This window comes from Equus quagga, chromosome 19 (assembly GCF_021613505.1).
Source record: "Equus quagga isolate Etosha38 chromosome 19, UCLA_HA_Equagga_1.0, whole genome shotgun sequence".
Taxonomy (NCBI): Eukaryota; Metazoa; Chordata; class Mammalia; order Perissodactyla; family Equidae; genus Equus; species Equus quagga.
Genome location: NC_060285.1, coordinates 11672037 through 11692552, shown reverse-complemented (window position 1 = coordinate 11692552; position 20516 = coordinate 11672037). Strand labels below are relative to the sequence as shown.

At 60.8% G+C, this 20516-nt stretch overlaps 1 protein-coding gene across 1 annotated transcript; it reads right to left on the bottom strand.

Moving 5' to 3' along the window:
* Window positions 1-4043: 4043 nt before the first annotated feature.
* Window positions 4044-11507, bottom strand: C1QTNF6 (C1q and TNF related 6). Its single transcript, XM_046646373.1, has 3 exons — window positions 11365-11507; window positions 8684-8942; window positions 4044-6283 (listed from the first exon to the last, which is right to left on the bottom strand). The coding sequence occupies exons 2-3, from the start codon at window positions 8934-8936 to the stop codon at window positions 5736-5738; spliced, it is 801 nt and encodes a 266-aa protein (XP_046502329.1). The 5' UTR covers window positions 8937-8942; window positions 11365-11507; the 3' UTR covers window positions 4044-5735.
* Window positions 11508-20516: the final 9009 nt, after the last annotated feature.

Sequence of the window (20516 nt, the reverse complement as noted above, 5' to 3'; positions counted from 1 at the left end):
CTGCAGGCACGAGCAGGGGACAGCAGGTGTGTGGGCAGAACCAGGAGCCCAGAGCGGATGGGACCTCAACAAACTCAGGAGATGTCATGAGGACACGCAGTGCCAGGTGACCCCTCCCCACGGCCAGGGTGGGGCAGCCCCCTGGGGAATGTGGTGGGAGAGGAACCCCAGCTGGCCAAAATCACATTTCTTTGACTTCAACAGAATGGAAGTGCCTAATGGAAACTAGGTTTAGTCGTGGAGAAATAAAGCAAGTTCTATTTTGGGTACATCTGAGTTTGCAGGGTAAATTCATCCCCCGCAGTGGTGAAGCACAGCCAGCCAGCCAGGCGGAGGTCAGCCACCCGCAGCTGTGCCCTCACGCCGCTGCCGCCCTGCAGAGGGTCCCCCGTCTCCTCCGTGGGCCTGGACCTCACTTACTACTTCCTCCCGCCCACATCATCACCTCTGGGCCTCGACTTGACCTGCCCTAGACCCCGGGCCTCATGCCTAGCCGCCCAGCCTCTCCTCTCGTCCTGGGTTTGCAGGCCAGCGGCTCCCAGCCACGCAGGCTCAGCCCCGTGCACTCTTGACTCGTGTCCTGGAAATCCCTCCTTCCTCTCTGGCTCCTGCGGCTGCCCGCCGGCTCCAGCTCTCCCCCGCCCGGCCCCACCCATAACGTTCTTGACATCTGTTTCGGTAGTGTTGAGTTCCTGCCTCTGTTTCTCCTGCCTCAGATGTACACGTGGCAGTATGTGGCTCCCGGAGGGCCTGAGGAGCTGGCAGGAGGAGGAAGCAGGCGAGGGAGTTGCCTGATTTCATCGCCCAGCCACTGATTCCTGGTTCTTCTTCTCCCCCCGGCCGCTCAGTGAAAAGCATTTATGGAACCAGCGCCCGTCAGCACCCGCTGTGTGCCAGCTGCTGCTAATGCACAAAACACCACCACATTCTGTCCTCGCTCGGAACGAAACTGAGACTCACAGGGAGGAAGTGACAAGCCCAGATCACACCTGTAGGAAAAATAATGTCTGCTCTGAGGCAGGAGCTGTTTGAAGGAAATGAGGACAGAACCCCTGGGCCGGCTCCAGAGCCACACACTCTGGGATTTGAGCTTCTCTGAAACTTCTCAAGCCTTGTCGCATGCACTTAATATTTTCTGGGACAATCAGCATTAATTTCAGGGTTTTTGCCCCATTGTTAGTCCAGGGGTCCTGATTTGGGGTTCTGAAAATACAGTCACCCCTTATAGCCTGGATACCCCCAAAGGCCTTGATGGGGCGAGAGAGGAGGGATTTGGATCCATTGTGACTGATAAGGACCACGAGGGGTCCAGAGAGACTAGACCATTTACCCAGTGCCCTCCAGTCCTCGAGTCAATCAGTGATGCCCCCAGGCAGAGCTGGCACAGGAGCCCACCTCCTGGCACCAGGCGGGCCCTCTTCCTGCTGTTAGAGAAAAGTCTTGTAGGAGTAACATGGCCTGGGAGACCCTTGGCCCAAGCTGGACCCCCCAGCTGGCTGCCCTCCTCCCGCCCCTCTGCTATAAAATCTCTTACCTCCTTCAAAGTCCCGTGGGCACATGGCCCTCTCCTCCAGGACGGCACCCACAATTCACCCACTCTCCAGGCATTCCACGTCCTCCTCTGGACCATGGCACAGCCCCACCACTGCCTCCACTCTCACCCTCTACAATGCATGCCCCACCAGAGCGAGCCGCCTCTTAAATCAGCTCGAACCAGTAACCGCGTGGCTCGGAACCCTCCAGCTGCTCCCAGCATCTAGGAGCTCAAGTCCAGACTCAGCCTGGCATTCAAGGCCTTCCATGGCTTGGCCCCTATCTCTCCAGTCTCAAATCCCGCCCTGGTCTCTCTCTCTGCCTCCTTTCCAAATGCTTATCTAGCACACTGGTCTTTCTCACCACCCAGAACATAGATTGCGGTGTCCCACCTCCAACCCTTTCATCCCACAGTCCGCTTTCCCCACATCATGTGTCTTTCAAACTCCTATTCATCCTCCCAGGCCCTGCTCAAATGTCCCCTCCACTAAGAAGCTTTCTCAGCACCCCCCCTCTGGAATTCTCCACTTTCTTCTCCATTCTCCCATGTGGCAAAGGAAGGAGCTCCTGTGTGGATCCTTCCCAGGAAGGCTAAGGACTTCCGGACACACCCTGCCCAAGCCCACAGTATGGATGCAGCACCCCATCCAGGCAACAGGCGACCGAGGACACAGCCACACTCAGCCACCTGCACCAGCTCTGCCCTGGTTTCAGCTCAGGTCACTGTCTGATCGCCCTTGCCCCTCAGCATCCCTACATTCGCCTCAGGCCACCCAACCAAGCAATGGCGAAGTGAGGGGGAGGCCCCCTGACACCCAGCCTGGGGAATTTGCCATCTCGTGGGGCTGCTTCTCCTCCTGGTCCTCCTCTCCCTTCCCTGTGGCCCAACATTTCAGGGGGGAAATATCACTTTTGAGATACTTAATTGAAAAGGATTGCCCCCAGGATGGGGAGGTGTCCACAACCGTGTTTCCCCAGCTCGCTGGGGTCACCGGACCTAAGCGTTGTGGATCTCCTGGGGGGCACTGTCCCCACAGGCCTGGCAGCAGGCTCGGGGGCCTCCGGTTTCCAGGGCCCCTGTCCAATTCCCGCTAAGGCCTTGCCTGTTGGGGGGTTCTCCACCACAGAGACCTAGAGGCTCTTACCACCCACCAAGGATGCGCCGCCAAGTCAGGAACTGGGATCCTGGAGGAAAGACGGGCCCAGGCAGACCAGAGGCCGCATCCGAGGCGCGGATGGGAGAAGCGTTTCCAGCGGGCCGGATGAGGCAATGCGGGAGCTGCCAGTCTGGAGCCCTGAACGAATGTGGCCTGGAACTGTCTTCGGCCTTTGGCCTCAGTTTGCGAGGGACAAACTTCAATCCTCCTGCAGGTGCTTGGCAAGAAGTTTCAAAAGCTTTGCTGCCTCAGCAATGAGCGAACTGCCCATCCTTGTGACAGCCAGGACACAAGGCTCCCGCCTGGCACTGGGGGGAACGGGACCACCAGGGTCAGAGCAAGGGTGCTGGTGAGGCGGAGGAGGCACAGAGCCTGGACCAAAAGCAGGCCGTGGCTCTCTCCTCCTCCTCCGAGGAGCCTCTGCCCTGTTAGGGCTCCAGGGCGGGAGCTGCCAGGCCTTCAGGGTGCTGGGAAGCCTCCTTCAGAGGCCGGATGCCCTCCAAGGGAACGCAGACCCAAGTATGTCCCCGCCTGGGCAGCTGCCGGGCCTGGCTAATCCTGGGGCGGTTATGATGGGTTTGTTCTCAGAGCATGCGCTTCCAAATGGTGCCCAGAAAGCCACGTAACACAGCAGCGTGACACACGGCAGCACAGATGCCCCATCAAGTCAGCACGGGCAGTCGACACGATTACTTTCAGTATGTTTTTGTGAGCGGCCGCCAGGCTGTCCAGCCGCTCAGGACCTGTCGAAGCGGTCCAACTCCGGAGAACATCCACCAGCTCTCTCGTAAACGTTAAACCAAAACGTGAGAGAGAACCCCCACAGGAGGGGCTGCGGTCATGCCCCGGTCCCGAGTGCCTCGCTAGGACATTAACTCCATAAGTGTTCTCCGTGGGCGGGGCGGGGCGGTGACGGACTGTGCTCCCCACAGCAGCCTCCGTGCCTAGTTGGGCACCTAGAACACAGTAGGTGCTCAACAGGTGTGGTTCAAAGGATGAACATGGCGCTCACTGGGCAGCCCCTCTTCTAATCCTTATGGCCACCTCATGAGGTAGATGATCATTGTCCCCATTTTACAGACAAGGAAACTGAGGCTCAGGGATGTGCGGACTTTCCCGAGGCCACAGCCAGGGCCCGACATAGCAGACTCTGAGCCACTTCCACTCACCCCCAGGCACACGGGCTGCTGGAGTGACCGAGGGGCTGGTGTCCTTGTGAGTGGCGAGTATGTGGGGAGGAGCCCTAGGCTGCTTCGGTCACTCTGAGCCCCAGATCCAGGCCCCGGGCAGAAACCAGGACCGGCTGCCCTCCCAAGGAGGGGAGCGGAGCCCAGCAGAAAGAACGAGCCCTAATTGCCAAGAAGACACACATCCTTTAATCACGCCAGACAAGCAAGGCAGGGGCGAAGTTGGGCTGGGGCGGCGGGATAGCACTGGCCTTCGTGGCACTTGCTCAGGCCTTGCTGCCATCCCCCAGCCACGCACCATGCAGCCATGGCTCCCCTGGCCAAGTGAGCACCAGAGACCACCACCGGGGCCACCTCTGCCCCGGAGTCTGCAGGAGCACCAATGGGTGGAGGCCGTCTCCCTCTGGGAGGGTTCAGGCCACCTGGGGTGGGGGGTGGGAAGGCTGGGGGCTGCCAGGCTGCTCCACCCCTGGAGAGAGAGGGACAGAAGGCCTGACACCTTTACTTGGCCTCAGCTTCTCCCATTGCCTCTCTTGGCATCATGGCTCAGAGGAGGGTCCCCCGACTGACCTGGAATGTTGCCCGCTTCAGTTCCCCAGACCTGCTGAGGGTCCAAAGCCAGGCACCTCCCGTGCTGGCCCACTGCCCAGTGGCGTCTGTCAAGGCAGCGCCAGGCCAGAGGAGGCCCTGCTGGGCAGGAGCTGCCCACAAGGGCCTAGCACCTTAACAAAGCCCAGGAGCTGGGGGCACTGGGCCGGCGAGAGCACCTGGGGACAGACGGCAGTGTCTGACAGAGGCCTGGCACCTGGGCAGGGTGGGCTGAGCAAGGCCCTGACAGCCCCGTGAGGGACAGGGAGGGGATGCCGTGAGGAGGGCAGGAGCCCTCACGGTTACCATACCAGATGGGCTCCCCCAGGGGCCCCCTTCACCCCAAAACACCGCAAGGCCCCAGGCCCTGCCCGCACAGCACTCTTGCCCTGACCAAGGCCCCTGTCGGGTTCACTTTAACAATGGGCGCTGGGCAGGAAGGAAAGGAGTGGGCCGGGGACCCTAGCCCACCAGCCTTGGGGAGCAGTGGGTAATGAAGGGCCCCAGTACCTGATGCCCAGAGCACAGACTGACTTGATAAGAGCCCCGTGAGTTTCTCTGGGTCTGGTTTCAGAACCCAGTGTCCCAGGCCTGGCTGGACTGGGCACTCACGGAGGGCAGGGCCTGTGTCTGGGTCACCTCAGCTACCTCAGAGCCTGGTGCAGAGTGAGCGCTCAGTGGGTGTTTGATGAATGAATAAATGAATGGCAGCTGCACAGGCGGGGGTGCAGAGGAGAGTGAGAGAGAAGGGGGAAGGGGCAAGAGAACAGAGGAGGAGGAGGAGTCCTAGAGGAATGAGAGAACTTAAGGATGTTGGGAAGATTCTAGAATGTTTGGAGGATCCCAGAATATTCAGTGAGTACTCGAATGTTGTGAAGGCTCTAGAATCTGGTTACTCAAGTGGGATCTATAGACCAGCAGTGTCAGCATCACTCAGGAACTTACTAGAAATGAGAATCCTGGGCCCACTCTGCACCTGCGGAGTCAGAATCTGCAGGATCCCCATGATTCATAGGCACATTCGAGTTTGAGGAGTGCTAGTCTAAAAGGCTGGGAAAGTTCTAGAATTTTCAGGTTAGAAGGCTTCTTAAAATGTATCCAAGAGAGGAGAGGTGGAAAGAGGCTGGGAGGGGCAGTCCGGTGGAGGGGGGAAGAAGAGGGGCCAGGAGAAGGCCGGTTCCCGGGGGCCTGCTTCACAGAGGCCACAGCGAGGCCCCTCTGGGGATGGACCTGCCCCCGCCACCCACGCCAGAGCTGCCCGCTCGAGGCGCTAATCGTCCTCGGGCTTGATGAGGTGGCCGCTGAAGGTGATGTAGGTGTCGACGTCGTCGCTGTAGACGGCGTTCTCGCGCTCGCGCTTGAAGAGCCGCACCCAGACGCGGTCGCCGGGCGCCAGGGCCAGCATCACGCTCTGGCTCTGCATGATGCTGCGGTCGCTGGGCTGCGCGTACAGGATGACGGCCGCCTCCTCGTTGTGCACGACGTGCACGTACGTCTCCTTGAAGTTCCAGCTGTGCACGTTGAGGCTGAAGAAGTAGAGGCCACGAAGCGGGGCGACGAAGTGGCCGGCGGCCAGGTCGAAGTGGCCGTCGGGGTTCACGAAGACCGTGTCGAAGAGGAGAGGCTGGAAGCCCTCGCTGCTGTGCAGAGCCGTCTTGCGGCCCACCGAGAAGGCCGAGAAGCGCGTCCGGCACGGGCCGCCCGGGCTGCCCGCCTGCCCCTTGGTGCCCTTGGTGCCCTGCGGGCCACGCTCTCCCCGGGGGCCCTCCTTGCCCAGCTTCCCAGGCGTGCCCAGCAGACCTCGGTCCCCTTTGTCACCTGTGAGGACAAGAGGGGGGGAAGTCAGGGCAGGCACCCAGGCCTGCACCGAGGAGGCACCTCTGCTCCAGAGGAGGAGCCAGCATTTATTGAGCACCTACTGCACACCAGGCGTTGCCTCCCTGAAAGCCCTCTACAGAAGATACCCACAGAGAGGTTAAGTGACTAGCTCAGGGCCACACAGCTCAGGAGCAGGCGAGGCAGAACTCCAACTGCGGTCTGTCCCCACACCCGCGTGTTCCCCTCCCCAACAGCGAAGGTCTGACCGTGGGCTCTGGGAGGCCAGGCCCAGACCCAGGGGTCACAGCAGCCAGCCAGACTCCAGTGGGGATGTAGGCTGTGGCTACTGCATTTGTGTTTCTGACCCAGAGAGGGAACCAAGGAAAATACCTTTTCCCCCCTGGAGGGAAGCTCCCGGACCAGGAGCCAGGCAGCCCTTGGTCGCCCCACTGTGTGACCTGTGCATTATGTGGCTGGCGTCTGGTTCTTTGTCTGCATCTTGGAGAGGAGCATGTCCACCGCACAGGGGTGGAGCCCTCCACAAAACACTCTGCGAACCCCGCAAATATGAGGCAGGGTGGTTCACCCAGCGCTGCGCGGCCATCTCTGCCTGCCCTGGGGTCTGGTCACCTGCCCCCAGCCAGACATGCCTCTGCCCAGCCCTCGCTCCAGGCTGACCCTGAACACAGGAAGACCAGGTGGCCACTGACATCCTGAGGGACCTGACCCCAGACATTTCCCGGCCGCCCTCCCGGTGCCTGAAACCTCACCTTCAGCCACACCCCTTTGAGTGAACTGGCCGGCCCATGCTGTCCCGAGGTCCCCCGTGACTGCCGCTGGGAAGAGTGGAGGAGGGTCAGAGAGGGGGGCACGGGCCCTGGAGGAGAGCCTGGAGAAAGGGGGAGGAGGGGCCCACAGCTCCGCGGAGGTCCGGCTTGGTGGCCTCGCTGGTGAACTCCCTGCCTCGTCATGTGCACAGGGCTTTACAGTTTGCAGAGCACCTGCTTCACCCTGGCCCCGAGGGGTTGGAGAGTGCTTACAGGAGAGGCTACCTTCTCCTTTTTACAAGTGAGGCAGGGAGCCCGGGGAGGGAGAGACCCCCACAGCGAGGAGCTGGAGAGCTGGTGCCAGCCTTCTGCCACAGCAGACTGCCCACCCGCCCCGGCGGGCAGCTAAGCCTGGCCCAGGAGCCGTGACGCGGGGCTTTGTAGGAGGACGGTGGGCGGGAAGTGCCATCAGCAGGCAGGCACCTCCTCAGCCTCATGCAGGGGGCTCTGTCGCCTTGGGGAAGCTGCAATGTCGGGGGGCGGGGGGTGGGGGGCGAGGCATCGCACCCAGGAAATCCCAAGGCCAGAAGGTCTCGGACGCCACCAAGCCTGGTGTGGGGTGGAGCGGCCCTGTGGACACCTCAGGGACAGATCCTGGCTCCTCCCTTGACAACTGTGTGACCCCAGGAGATTGCCTCCCCTCTGGGAGCCTCAGTTTCCCCATGTGCACAGAGGGAGGAATGACAAAGTACAGACCTCGAGGGGGTGTCATGAGCAAAGAAGGGGAAGGATGCCGAGGGCCCCAGCCCAGCGGTTCACGCCCCAGCCGCAGAAGTAGCTTCCTTCAAGTGAGATCTTAGAGGACAGGGAGCTGCTCTCACCTGGACGGCCTTAGTGGCCTCCACAGGTCTCCCTGCTTCCACCCTTGTCCCCTGCCGTCTATTCCTCAGGTGACATTAGAGGCATCCATTTGAAACCAAAGTTGCGTCAGGTCCCTCCTCTGCTCGAGCCCTCCCCTGCTCCCCATCTCACTCAGAGGAGAAGCCCAAGTGTGACCTGGTCCCTGTTTCATCTCCAACCTCAGCTCCTCCCCTTGCCCCCTGCACCTGAAACACAGCAGCCCCACTCCTGCCTCAGGACCTTTGCACCTGCCATTCCCTCTGCCTGGAATGCTCTTCCCCAGATATTCACATGGCTTCTCCCTCCCTTTCTCAGTGAGGCCTACTTTGAGCACCCCAGGTGACAGGCCACCTGCCCCACACCTGAACTCCGATGATGCCCCTTACCCTGTGCCACCTTGTCATTTCCCTAGCATTTGTCACCATCGAACATTCCCTCTCATTGACCTGGATAAGACACATATTGCTGACTGTCTGGCTCCCCCGCCCCCGCAGAACAGAAGCTCCGGGGCAGTGGGCGTCCCCGCCTGATTTGTTCACACTCCATCCCGGAAATCAGAATAGTCCTGGCATACAGTAGGTGCTCAATAAATGTGTGAATGGAAGAAGGGGTCCGGGACAGTCTTCCGTCCTGCTTTCTCTTGCTCCCTCCACCTCACCTCCCCTGGCCGAGACTCTCGTGCCCTCCCTGTCCCTGACCAGGCCGGTCCAGCCGAGCTGCGGCGGGCGCTCACCCTTCAGGATGGTGATGTTGATGTAGGGCCTGACCTCCGGCAGCACGTACGGGAGGGCGGACGGCGAGGCCGAGGACACGTCCGCAGCGTCGGCGGGGGCCAGGGCGTCCTCAGAGTCACAGCACCGCCGACAGTGCCCGGGGGGACTGGAGGCCACCGCTTCCCCAGAGGTGGGCTCCTCGGTAGGGACCCCAAACACCACGAGAGGGAGCAGGAGGACTGCCCAGAGGAGGCCCAGGGCAGCTGTCCCCATGGCGACCTGGAGCAGGAAGGAGGGGCAGAAACATGTCCAACTTAATGTATGCGCAGAGCGGCTCCCCGTGCGGATGCTGCCACCCACGGCCAGCGCGCTCCCGACACAACGTGGGAGGGAGCGTAGTGCCCCACACGACTGGCAGGAAGACTGAGGCCCACACGGTGAAGCAGGTGCTCCGGAGAGACTCGGGCAGGGCAGGGAGGCCGAGTGTCCCGGGACCCAGTCCGCAGAGGTGCCTGCCACTCCCGGGCCTGTGAAGGAGGAAGCCCCTCTGACGAGATCCACAGCCAGGGGCAGAGCAGGGTCCCTGGAGGCCTTTGCTGGGGCGGTGGGGAAGATGCCCAGCTGCCCCCACAAGATGGTAAAATGCTCTTCCCGCCCTCCCGCCTCCCTCGGGCCTGCTTTCTTCCCACTGGCTCCACCATCCTCCAGCAAGCAGCGCTCCAGGAGCAGCACGAGGGAGGGAGTGGGCCCTTGGGACAAACACAGAGGATTCTGCTGGCTTGTTCTCCAGAAGAGGGGACACGTGGCAGAGCCCATGGTCCGACACTGGAGCACCACGGTCCTGACAAAGGAGCTAGAAGGCCCCTCTACTTGAGCAGACAGCAAGCAGCATCCATGAGAGAAAACGCAGGGGTTACACCCGGTGATGGTGTTACTGCATCAGTGGGAAGTCGGGCAAGGATGCTGAAGTGTAGACGGCAGGCCACTGCTAGCCTACACAGTGCCTCTGTGCAAGGAAGAAGAAGGTGCCGCTCTAGAGGGACAACTTAGAAATAAAAGGAAAGAAGACCCTTTTGGAGGAATGTGACACTGAGGACGTGTAGCTCTGCAAGGGCTGGTGTCACTCCACCTCCCCTCTCAGCATCTTTGTGCAGTCAACAACCTGCACGACTCAACCTCACACAGAAGTCCTGCATGGAAGGCTCTGGAGAGTTAATTCATTGGAAGGTGGTGTGTCAATCATCATAGACCTGCCAACCAGCTGCCCAGGTGGTAAACTGGAATTAAGGGGCAGGACCAGGAGGTCTGGAAAATCCAAAAGGATCAGAGAAGTCCAAGGGTTTGTGAGGGTCTGTCTTTGGCCTTGGCCAAGAAGGGATCCCGAGTTCCAGGAGAGGGGCAGGAAGCCGCCTGGACAGCAGCGCTGGAGGCCGGCCAGGTCGGGTGGGCGGGAAGCTGGGCAAAGTGCCTTTGAGGTGGCGGCAGGCTCTGGGGGCTGGCGCCCGGTTATCACAGGATCAGAAACTCAGCTTTTGAAACCAGATGGGTTTTTACACTTCTGGTGTTTGTTTATTTCCTTTTTGCTCTCCTTTAACATTTAGTACAATTCAAAAATATTTTTCTGTGGTTAATACATGTAGAAAAGGTAAAATTATTATTTTTTTTAAATGCCATGCTGTCTCTGCTCAGCACGGAGGTAAGAGCTGGGCTTTAAAGGGCCAGGAGCCCTCTCCCCACACGCCACCCCCACTCCCTTGGGCTGGATGGGAGCTCCCCCACCCCACCCCCACATCCAGATTATCACCCTCATTTTTTGTCTGTAAATTACACATCCTGGTGGTTTTGAGAAGAGCAAAAATCCCCTCTTTTTCCTGGCCGTAGATGTGACCTCTTGGAGAAAGGCGAGGCCTAGAGTCAGACCTGAAATCCCAGAATAGTTGACAAGCTGTGTAACCTATGACTAGTGGCTTAACCTCTCTGGGCTTCCTGCTCCTTGATACTTACAAGGAGATGACACCACCACCTTCCTCCCAGGTTATTTGGGAGGATTTAAACGCAGGGAAAGGGCCTGGCTTGTAAAAGACTCCTAATAAAGTTTGTCCTTCCTCTGCCCAGCAAGACCACTTCCGTGTGCCTGCACAGGATAGGAAGAACAGAACTTCTCCCAGAGGGTGGCCGTGTCTGGGGATCTTTCTGTTGGCCCCGGCCCTGGATGGGAGTCAAAAGCTCTGAGACATGGAACTGTGACCCAGGGGGCAGGAAGCAGGAAGCCAAGCAGCCTTAAACAAAAGAAAGAATAACCACAGCCACATCATTGACTGGCCCTGGGGGATGGTGCCAGGCAGGGAGCAAGTGTGAGGACCATGCCACTGGGGGCGATGTGGGGGTCCCTGCTGCCTCCACTCAGGAGCTGGGACCTTCTGGGGTCGGGGGAGGGCCAGGCCTGCTGATCTGAGTTAGTGTGTGTCCAGGCAGCAGTGGGCACGGGCCGGAGCAGCGGATGACAGCCCTTGGCCAGGGCTGAGGTCTCAGGCACAGGAGAGAACGGGGAGGGGAGAGCCTAGAGGGCTGGCCGGGGTCCGAGCGAGAGAGCAGGACCTGAGAGCGTCCAGGAAGACAGGAGGGAGGATAGACATTCCAGGCTCTGACCCCAGCCCCCTTGGCCCGGCTGGAGGAAGCTGAGGCGCCTCCCACCACTCACCCTGTGTCCTGCGCCTCACACAGCGGCTGCCGGACCCCCGGCCTCTGGGCGGCCTCTGTCTCCTTGGCCCATGGCTGCAATCACAACTTGTAGCTGGCCCAGGCCCCCAGGCCCAGCCGAGGAGGCAGGGAGGAAGGGATGGAGGCAGGGCGGAGGGAGGGAGGGCGGGCGGAGGGAGCGGGCTGAGCTGGCTTCCCACTTCCCTCCTCCTGGCTCCCTCCCCTCCAGCCTCTGGGTTCAGCGGAGATAAAAGGAGCGCTGGATTTCCTTTGCTTAACTCTTTGGTGGTCCAAGGGGGTCTTGGTCGATTCAGAGGCCCAATAAAGTCAGAGCAGGAAGGGGTCTGATGCCCCTGATGGGTGGGGTGGGAAAGCCAGGCGGGGAGAGGGCGGGGCGGAGCCCCCTCCGACGCTCAGGAGGCTGGGGCAGCGCTGGAATGCCCCTGCCCGGGCTCCAGCCTGAGCTAAAGAGCTCACTCACTGCAGGATGCAGAGTGGAGCGGGCACAGGCACCAGCCCAGCAGCCTCAGGTTCAAATCCTGCCAGCGCCACCCACTAGCCAGTGACTGGGGCCAGTTCCACACCTCTCAGACCTTAGGCGCCTGTGGAACTCCAGCCCCCTGCCCCATCCATGCCAGGTACAGGGGAAGCTCAGTAAACATTTGCTGAGTGAAGGTGTCTCCTCCTCAAGGGATCAGGAAACGGTGGCAGCCAGGTTAATGCCCCCACCCCAAACAGACACCAAAGTCCTCCTCCTCTGCCTGGAATTTTGCCATGATTGATCCATCCTTCTGGTCTATAGAGCCAACCCCCCATGGAAATGACCCCCAGGAAGTTCGCAGGAGGGCAGCCTGCACGTATGCCCTGGGCCTGGGCGGGGTCCCACCTCAGCTTCCCTCTGGTTGGGCTGTGGGAGGTCTTGCCAAGGCTGCAGCCTGGTTCTCTCTAGTCAGAGACCTCTCCCTGTGCAAAGACCATCTCCAGTGTCCCCAGCCCTCCAGCAGCCTCTCAGCTACCTGTGTTGAGTGCTTACTGCCTGGACCAGGTTTCACCTTTGCAGGGCTTTTGGTACCCAGAGGGCGTTTACATCCATTATTTCCTAGGGAGCTAGAGTCAGGGATGCTACTCGCCCGAGGTCACAGAGCTAGTGAAGAGGAACCAATGGAAGCGCTCTGCATCCCCTGGAGTTGCCAGGAAGGCACAACTGGGCAGGGTTGTGAGCTAAGGCTGCAGTTCAGGGTCTGTTCCCTGGGAAGAGAGAGCCGGTGACATTATCACCCTCAGGAGGCGCGGGAATGCAGAGATCGCTTGAAGTCTGGGGCTTTGGGCTGTAAACCCCTGACGGCACTCACAGCTGGGCAAAGTGTGGAGGGTGGAACAGCCCCGGGGCTGTGTCCTCGACCAGCTCTGTCTCTGGGTCTCAGTTTCCCATTCATTTTGGGGAAAGCAAACAGAAAATATCAGGCCTGGAAAGATCTTTAGAGATGATCTAATCCAATTCCTTCAGCTGTCCAGCAGGGACACTGTGACCCAAGGAGGGCAAGTCTTTGGCTCAAGGTCACACAGCCACCTGGAGTCCAAGCTGGGACCAGAGCCAGACTCTCCCAACCTCTAGCCTGGCGTGCTTCCCCGTCCCGAGCCCGCAGGCAGCCTCCCAGGCCTGTTTAGGGGTCGAAGGGGTCCAAAGGAAAGCAGATGGACGACTCTGACGGCTGGGAACACTGCCAGGTCCACACTCCACGTGGCCGTGCACTCCACGTGGCCCTGCCCCAGGCAGCATTCCCAGGGCACAGGGCCAGGGCTGCAGAGGGCGGGAGCCCAGGGGAGCCACCCCCCAACACTGCTGCCACCAGGCAAAAGGGCTGAGTCAGCGGCACCGGAGCGGGAAACTGCTCCTGGCTGTGTGTGCGCTCGCTCTCTGGCTTAGAAAGCCCAGCAACTGAGGAAAGGGGGAAGGGAAGGGGAGACGGGTGGGGGATGGGGAGCAGCAGGTTGGGGACACAGGCATGGCTTTGTCCAGGGCCTATTGTGTGCCTGGCACTGGGCTCCATGCCACCCTCAACAGCCCCCTGCAGGGAGGGCTGCTCATCCTCCTGAACAGGTGAGGGGTCGAGGCCTGAAGAGGCACACACTCGAGGCCAGGCTCCTGGGCCAGCCCCTTTGGCTCCCAGCCACGTGGACACCCCAGAAAAGGCCCCTTGTCCCCCTTGGTCCAGGATGCTGGCTGGGGACAGGGCAGACAAGAGAGCAGGACTCAGGAACAGGACACTGTAATATTTTTCCACCATGCCTCAAAGCCCTCCCTTCGTTTACCATCCCTGGTCTCCCTGCCGTCTCAAGGATCCCGTAGCAGACCCCTCGCCCTGGGGCAGACACACCCGGTTCTGTCCAAGTGCCCCCTGCTTCTAGCCGTGTCACCTCGGGCATGTCCCCCACCTCTGAGCCTCGGTGTCCCTGGGCTAGAGGGACATGAGGAGGCCAAGACCACCTGAGCAGCCTGTGGGACCCCCCCAGGGGGAACTGCAGACCGGCCACCCACAAGTGCCTGGCTAAACCCCGAGCACGGTGAGGGCAGGACCCGTTCTCCTCTCCTCCTGCGCAGAGATGAGGGAAATAAGGCACCGGCTCACCGCCGCTCAGGAACAAGCTCCAGCCACACCCACCGTCCAGCCCAGGGCTGGGAGGTCTACAGGTGGTGACATTTAGTGCTTACAAAGCGCGGGAACCCTGCCTGTATTCAAAAAACAAAACGTGTGCCTGTCAAAAAGCGAGAGAACAGAAAACACGATGGTTCCTGGAGTCAGCTACGCAAATTGTCAACGGCAAGTCACCGATCTGACTGTTCAAGGACAGCCACCAACTAAGAAACCAAACGAAGGGGACCGTGAGCGCCACCTGCTGGGGACAGACCCGCGCGGCGGCTGCGACGCTCGCCGTCCCACCAGCATCATGCGAGCCCGCGATGCCCCCGTCCGGGGGTCTAGGTGGCGAAGCGGGAAGGAGGGGCAAGACGCAGGGCGATGCCCCCGTCCCGTCCCCATCTAGGCGGCGAAGCGGGAGGGAGCGGGAAGATGCAGCTGCCTCCTGCGAGCCCACCCCCCGCAACGGGCGGGGCGCCGCTCGCTGGGCTCCCCGGGGCCAAGGAGCCCTCCTTTGACTAGCGGGGTGGCCCAGGTGACCTTCGCTCTCTGGACTCAGTTTCTCCGGCCTGGGCTTTCAGCAACCCATGTCTGATAGGGGCGTCAGTCCGAATTGGGCGAGTTTAATCCCATTTTACGGAAGGGGAAACTGAGTCCCCAAGAGACCCAGAGAAGGGAAGAGCCGGCGCCGTCCCAGGCCCTCTGGACCCTGACGAGGACCCCGCTAATTGTTACAGACGGGGAAACTATGGCTCAGGGAAACAGGGGCTGCAACCGGCGCCCTCCTCACGGCCGACCAGCCAGGACGCTGGGGTCGCCCAGGCGCGTGGGAGGGAGGCCAGCGCCAAGCCCCTGCTCTCGGCTGAATCAGAGCAGCGACGCCCCCACCCCAGGCCCGGAGCCCCTCCGTCCCCACCGGCTCCGGCCGTAGGCACTGGGAAGAGTGCGGCCACGCCGGGCACAGCCAAGAGCTCAGGCAGGCCGGACCCCGGTTAGGGAAATCCCCCGCGCGAGGCACCAGGAAACCGCGCCGCTCCGGGCCAGTCCCGACATCCCGGAAGCCGCAGGGCAGAGCCGCGGCGGCGCTGGGGAGGGGCCTTGGCGAGTGCAGCGCCCAGAGGAGCCGAGCAGACCCGAACAAGGCCGAGCTTGGCCGAGCAGAGCCGAGTCCGGCCGAGTGCTGCCGACGACAGGCGAGCACAGCCGAGTCTAGCCGAACCCAGCCTGCCCCGCAGAACATAGCCGAGTCTGGCCGAGTCCGGCCGAGTGGAGCCGAGTGGGGCCGAGTCTGGCCGAGCGGAGCCGGCGGCTAGGGGACAGTCCCGCGGGGGCCCCCTGCCGGACACAGAGCGCAGCGCTGGCTCGGCAGGAGCCAATCTGCCGCCTCCCGGTGCTGCGACAGTGCGGGCAGGGAGCCCGTTTTATGGATGGGGAAACTGAGCCTCCGAGGCTGGCCCCTGGGCAGGCAGAGCTGGGAGGTGGTGGCGCTGGGTTTGAACCGAATTTCGTGGCCGACTGCTCACCCGCCGCTGCCGCCCGTGGGCTTTGCACTCCCATAATTGAGGCCATTTACTAGGGCCAGAGAGGAGGAGGATCCCTGTCCGACGAGCGGGCATGAGGCCCGGGCCTCCTCTTTCTGACGGAGGAGCGGAGCAGGCAGGGCCAGCGGCCCCGCGTGCAGATGGTGACCCAGCGCCTGGCCACGAAGCGACAGCGGGGCCGGAGGACGGCGGCCTCCCTGGCCCCCACCCGCAACGAGACGCTGCAGAGGACGTGGCTGTGTCCCCGGGTGTCTGGGGCCCTGGAGGGTGGGACCCCAGCAGAGGGTGGCCCGGGCACCTTCTTCCAGCCCGTGAAAAAGCGAAGGCAGCCTTGCCCTGCATGCACACATGTGCGGGAGGGTGTGCCTGTCGCTCAACCCCGTGTCCACACCACCTTAGCCTGCCAGGCGGCCTGTGCGGGGCTGCAGGGGTGGCTGCAGGGTGGCTGGGCCTCTAGGAGGCTACCGAGGTCCCCATGAGGTCTGGGCTGCCCCTCATGCCTAATGTGTCTTGCCAAGGGCATCATCTGCCCCTGTCCAGTGGCCACTGGGGAGCTGGCACCAGCGGCCTCAGAGCTCTCTGCACCCCCAGTGTCACTGCTGTCACCCTGGCCCTCATTCTTGTAGTTTGTAAAAACTACAGACACTGGCCTGGGGGCTGGGAAAACAGGGTTCTTGGTCCTGCCTCTCGTGCAGTGACCCTGGGCAAGTCACAGGACCATCCCCGGCCTCACTGTCTTCAGCCGTAAAATGCAGATCAAACCTGCTCTTAGTACTTGGCTGGCTCCCAGGCCTCCCTCCTGGGACACAAACCCCAGTTTCCTCCTTACACCCCGTCCGGCAGAGACTTCCACCCCCACTGGGATGGATTCTTGCTCTCCTAAAGCCCTTCTCACATTTATTCAACACATAGACCCACAATGCACCAGGCATTCTTCCAAGCTGTTGATAAATATTCACTCATTTAAACCTCCTAACAGTACATGCATCTGCTCTCATCCTCATCTCAGAGAGCAGGAAACTGAGGCACAGAAAGGTTAATCAGCTGGCTCAAGGTTAGACAGCTGGTGGATGGATGAGCTGGAATTCAAACCCAGGCAGTTCCAGAGTCCGGGGACTTCCAAACTGCCTCTTTATCTCTTATCTTCGCTGCGACTTCCTTCACCCCTAAGAGACAGGCCTCGTCCTTCTCTGCCCTCAGCCTTTGGCAGTTGGCAGCCGCCCAGCGAACACGTTGAATGAAGGCATGAATGAGTTAGTCGCCGGGAGGCCCGGAGAGCAGGGCCCTTATCTCGGTTTTGCAGGTGGGGAACTGTACCCTTCGGCTCCGGCTGCCATGACAAAGTACCACAAGCTACGTGGCTTAGACAACAGAACGTTATTTTCTTCTGGTTCTGGAGCCGGAAGATCCGGGAGTCGGGGCGGGCTGCTTGCTCCTGAGGCTGAGAGGAAGGAGCTGCTCCGGGCCTCACTCCTGGCTTCTGCGGGCTTGCTGGCCATCCTTGCTGGTCCTTGGCTTGTAGAAGCATCTTCTTTGTGCGCGTGTCTGTGTTCAGATCTTCTCTTTTCTGAAGGACAACAGTCATACTGGGTTAGGGGCCCACTCCGCTCCAGTAGGACCTCCTCTTAACTACTTACATCTGAAAGGACCCTGTTTCCAAATCAGGTCCCATCTGGAGATCCTGGAGGTTGGGACCTCAGCAGAGGAATTCGAGGGGGGATGCAATTCAGCTGACAACAGGAATGAAGCCCCCAGGATGTCCTGCCTGACGCACGTCTCCCCCTGACTTAGGCTCCCCTCGGCCTCTCTCCCCTTCGTCCACTGCACTCCTCCAGCCTCAAGGCCTCAGTGCACACAGGGCCCCCGCCTGGCACACCCACAAGCAGCCCTCTGCTCTCAGTGCAGCCTCCCACTGACGCCTCCCCCCAACCGTGCCCCTAGAGCACCCTGCACTTCCCTCCCCACTGGAGAGTGACACAGTCACTCATATGGCTGCCCATGAGCCCCAACAGCACCAGTGCCGCCTCTGTTGCCCTCCACCGTACACCACCCAGGGTCAGGGCCGTGCATACCATCGGTGCTCAGAAAATCTTTGACTTAATGAACTGTGCCCAGAGAGGTGAAGTGAATGGCCCAAGGCCACACAGTAGGTTTGTGGCAGAGTGAGCCTAAGGTCCACGCCTCCTGACTTTGGGTCCCATGGCTTTTAGGGGCTGCATTTCCCCCATAGCCTTCCAGTGGTCCCACCCAGCATCTCACCAGGGCCTGCCAGTGACAGCGGAGGACCCTGAGGGCGTTGGCAGGACGTGGCCTTGCACAACTCCATGGAGCGCCCCTCACATTACAGCCTGGGGTTCTTGCTGCTTTTAGAGCCTTTTCTTCTGTATCTGGAGTCCTGTGGAGCCCAGGCTGTCACCTTCCCATGGGACAGTGGCCTGTCCCCCCCCACCTTGTAAGTGAGGAGCGCCTGAAGCCCTGGGGCCTCAGCTCCCCCTACCCCAGGCCCTGCGGCCTCCCAGCTCCTCACCGCTGATGCTGATGCTGATGCTGATGCATGAAGTCCTGGTCCAGAGCCTGGTGACCATGGGCTGTTGCCTGGCAACCGCCTCTGAGAGACAAGTTCAAGGTAAGGCCCTGGGTCTGAGCAACTTGGATGTCTGGAGAGGAGGAGTCAGGCAGAGAGGGTCATCACCACCCCTTCCTGCCTGCTCAAGCTCACAACTCCAGAAGGCGCCCCCACCTACACCCCTGCAGTTCCCATAACCCACATTTTCCAGCCACCAAACCCCCGGGCAAGCTCCTCCCGTTCCCCCCTGCTCCTCCCTCTGTTCATTCAGGGTCCCCATGTTGCACAGATCCAAAGGAGGCTAGAGGGGCCGGCTCCCAGCACAGCCCCACCTCTGGAGGGACAAGGCAAGCAGGACACCCACATGCCCACAAGCACATAAGCGTGCACAGGCAGTGACACACAGTGTCGGGGGGAAGGCCTGGGGGTGTGGGATCCAGAGGGGGACCGTGGCCCAGGCGCTCATCCCACACAACTCTTGGCCCCCAGAGTCCCTCTGCTCCCACCCTATGCACACCTGTCCCCCACACACAGCAGGTCCTTGGGGTTAAGTTCCCATACTCGTTCACTCATGGATATGGCTGAGATGCCCTGAGCACCTACTATGCGCCCGGCACTGGGCTCACACACACACACCTCCAGTCTGCTGTTATTGCTGCCTGGCCGGCCTCCCCTTGCCTGGTACTCTGTCCCTGACCCATCCCCTACCTCATTGGTCAGGCCAAACTGTCCATCACAGTATTCCCACCTTCTCTCTGGCAGGAAAAATGGGCACATGACCCATACCTGGCCAATCATGGCACTCTATCACTTTGTCTTTGGTGATTGGCCCAAGGCACCATCATGTGACCCAGGTGGAGCCAATCAGCTTTCTTCCATGAGATTTGATATTTGGATGCAGGAAGAGTCTATCTACTGCTTTTGGATAAGATCTGTAAGGATGTAGGCTGAGGCTTGTTGGGGCGTCTTCCATGTCCCCTGGAGGACTGGGACTCTGGGAGGCCACACGCCAAGAGACCTGGCCACACAGAGCTGGAAGATGGATAGAGGGAGCATCCTGATAGAGGTCGAACCCATGCACACGCCCATCCACACACACCCATCTAGACACACAGCATCTGGCAGAGGAAATGGCCCAGGCCACAGCTGTTGTCATGTGTCACCGTCTTTATTGACAAGAGCTAGGGGCAGAAGCAGCAACAGATTTCCCTGGGGGCCTCCCAGCCACCCTGCAGAACGCGGTCGCCTGCCCCAGGAATCGGGTGGGAAGGCATGGCCAGCAGGGATGCTGGAATGCTAGGGGGCCCTCTTCCCTCGGACCCCAGATCCTCCTCAGGGGAACCCCAGACTGAGAGCTGGGCCTCCAGCCTCCAACCTCCACATGAGGTCTGGTTTTGTGAACTTCCTTCCCCCTGAGGGGGCCCATCTCTCCCCCAAGCCCCACCTCCCTGCTCCTTGGCCCCAACTCCCCTTTGGTCGTGTCCTGCAGTGTTTTCAGTCCCAAAGGCTGGAGACATGGAGGCCGCTTGGTGGAGGAGAAGGGGGTGTAGGTCGAGCCTGGCAGGGGGCCGCCTCCATTTTATAATCTGATGCGCCCCACCCCCACCCATTGCAGTGCACCAGTCAGTTCACCCAGCAGGACTCATTTTCCTCCTACACCCCAGGAGGCAGGCAAGCTGGGACAACCACCTCCATTTTATGATGGGGAAACTGAGGCCCAGAGAAGTCAAGGGTAACCAGGATCCTGAGGTGCACTGAAGATCTAGGGCTCCCAATTTGTGGTTCTCGTGCTGTCCCTGAGGATGCCCCACCCTCTGCAGGGTGGTGGGCTGGCAGATTTAGCCCGAGGTCCCTCCCTCCCCGGGACCAGTCTCACTGTGGCTCTAAGGGGTTGTCTCTGGGAGGGAGTACAGGCTAGTCCATGGCCAGTCTTGGACAGTGGCCTCTTCTGTGGTCCCGCTCCAGCCTCCTCTTGTTTCCCCTGGGCTTCCCGGAACTGTAGCCCCAGGGAATATAGAGAATGGGGAGTTCTGCTCCCTGACCTGCGCACCATTCCTCCCACCCTCCCTGGGAGCCAGGCCCCGCTTCTGGACTCCACCCCCAGTCTTCCCTCAAGGCCCTGCCTTCTTCCCAGCACCAACCAGGTCCCAGCCCTGGGCCTTTCAGAGCATTTGCTGTTCCACCCTGATGACATCCTCCCTTGAGATTGATCAGGCCAGGCGTCAGCAATCCAGTGTCATCGATGCTGCAACAGGGCTCAGCCCAGAGGGGCCAAGGACAGCTCCAAGGTCATGGAGCAGATGTGTCCTCCACCCTCCTCCTACTCCTCCATCCTCTTCCTCTTTCCTCCTGCCCTCTCCCCACCCCCATCCTTCTGCTCTCAGCACCGTTCAGACACTCTGTCTTT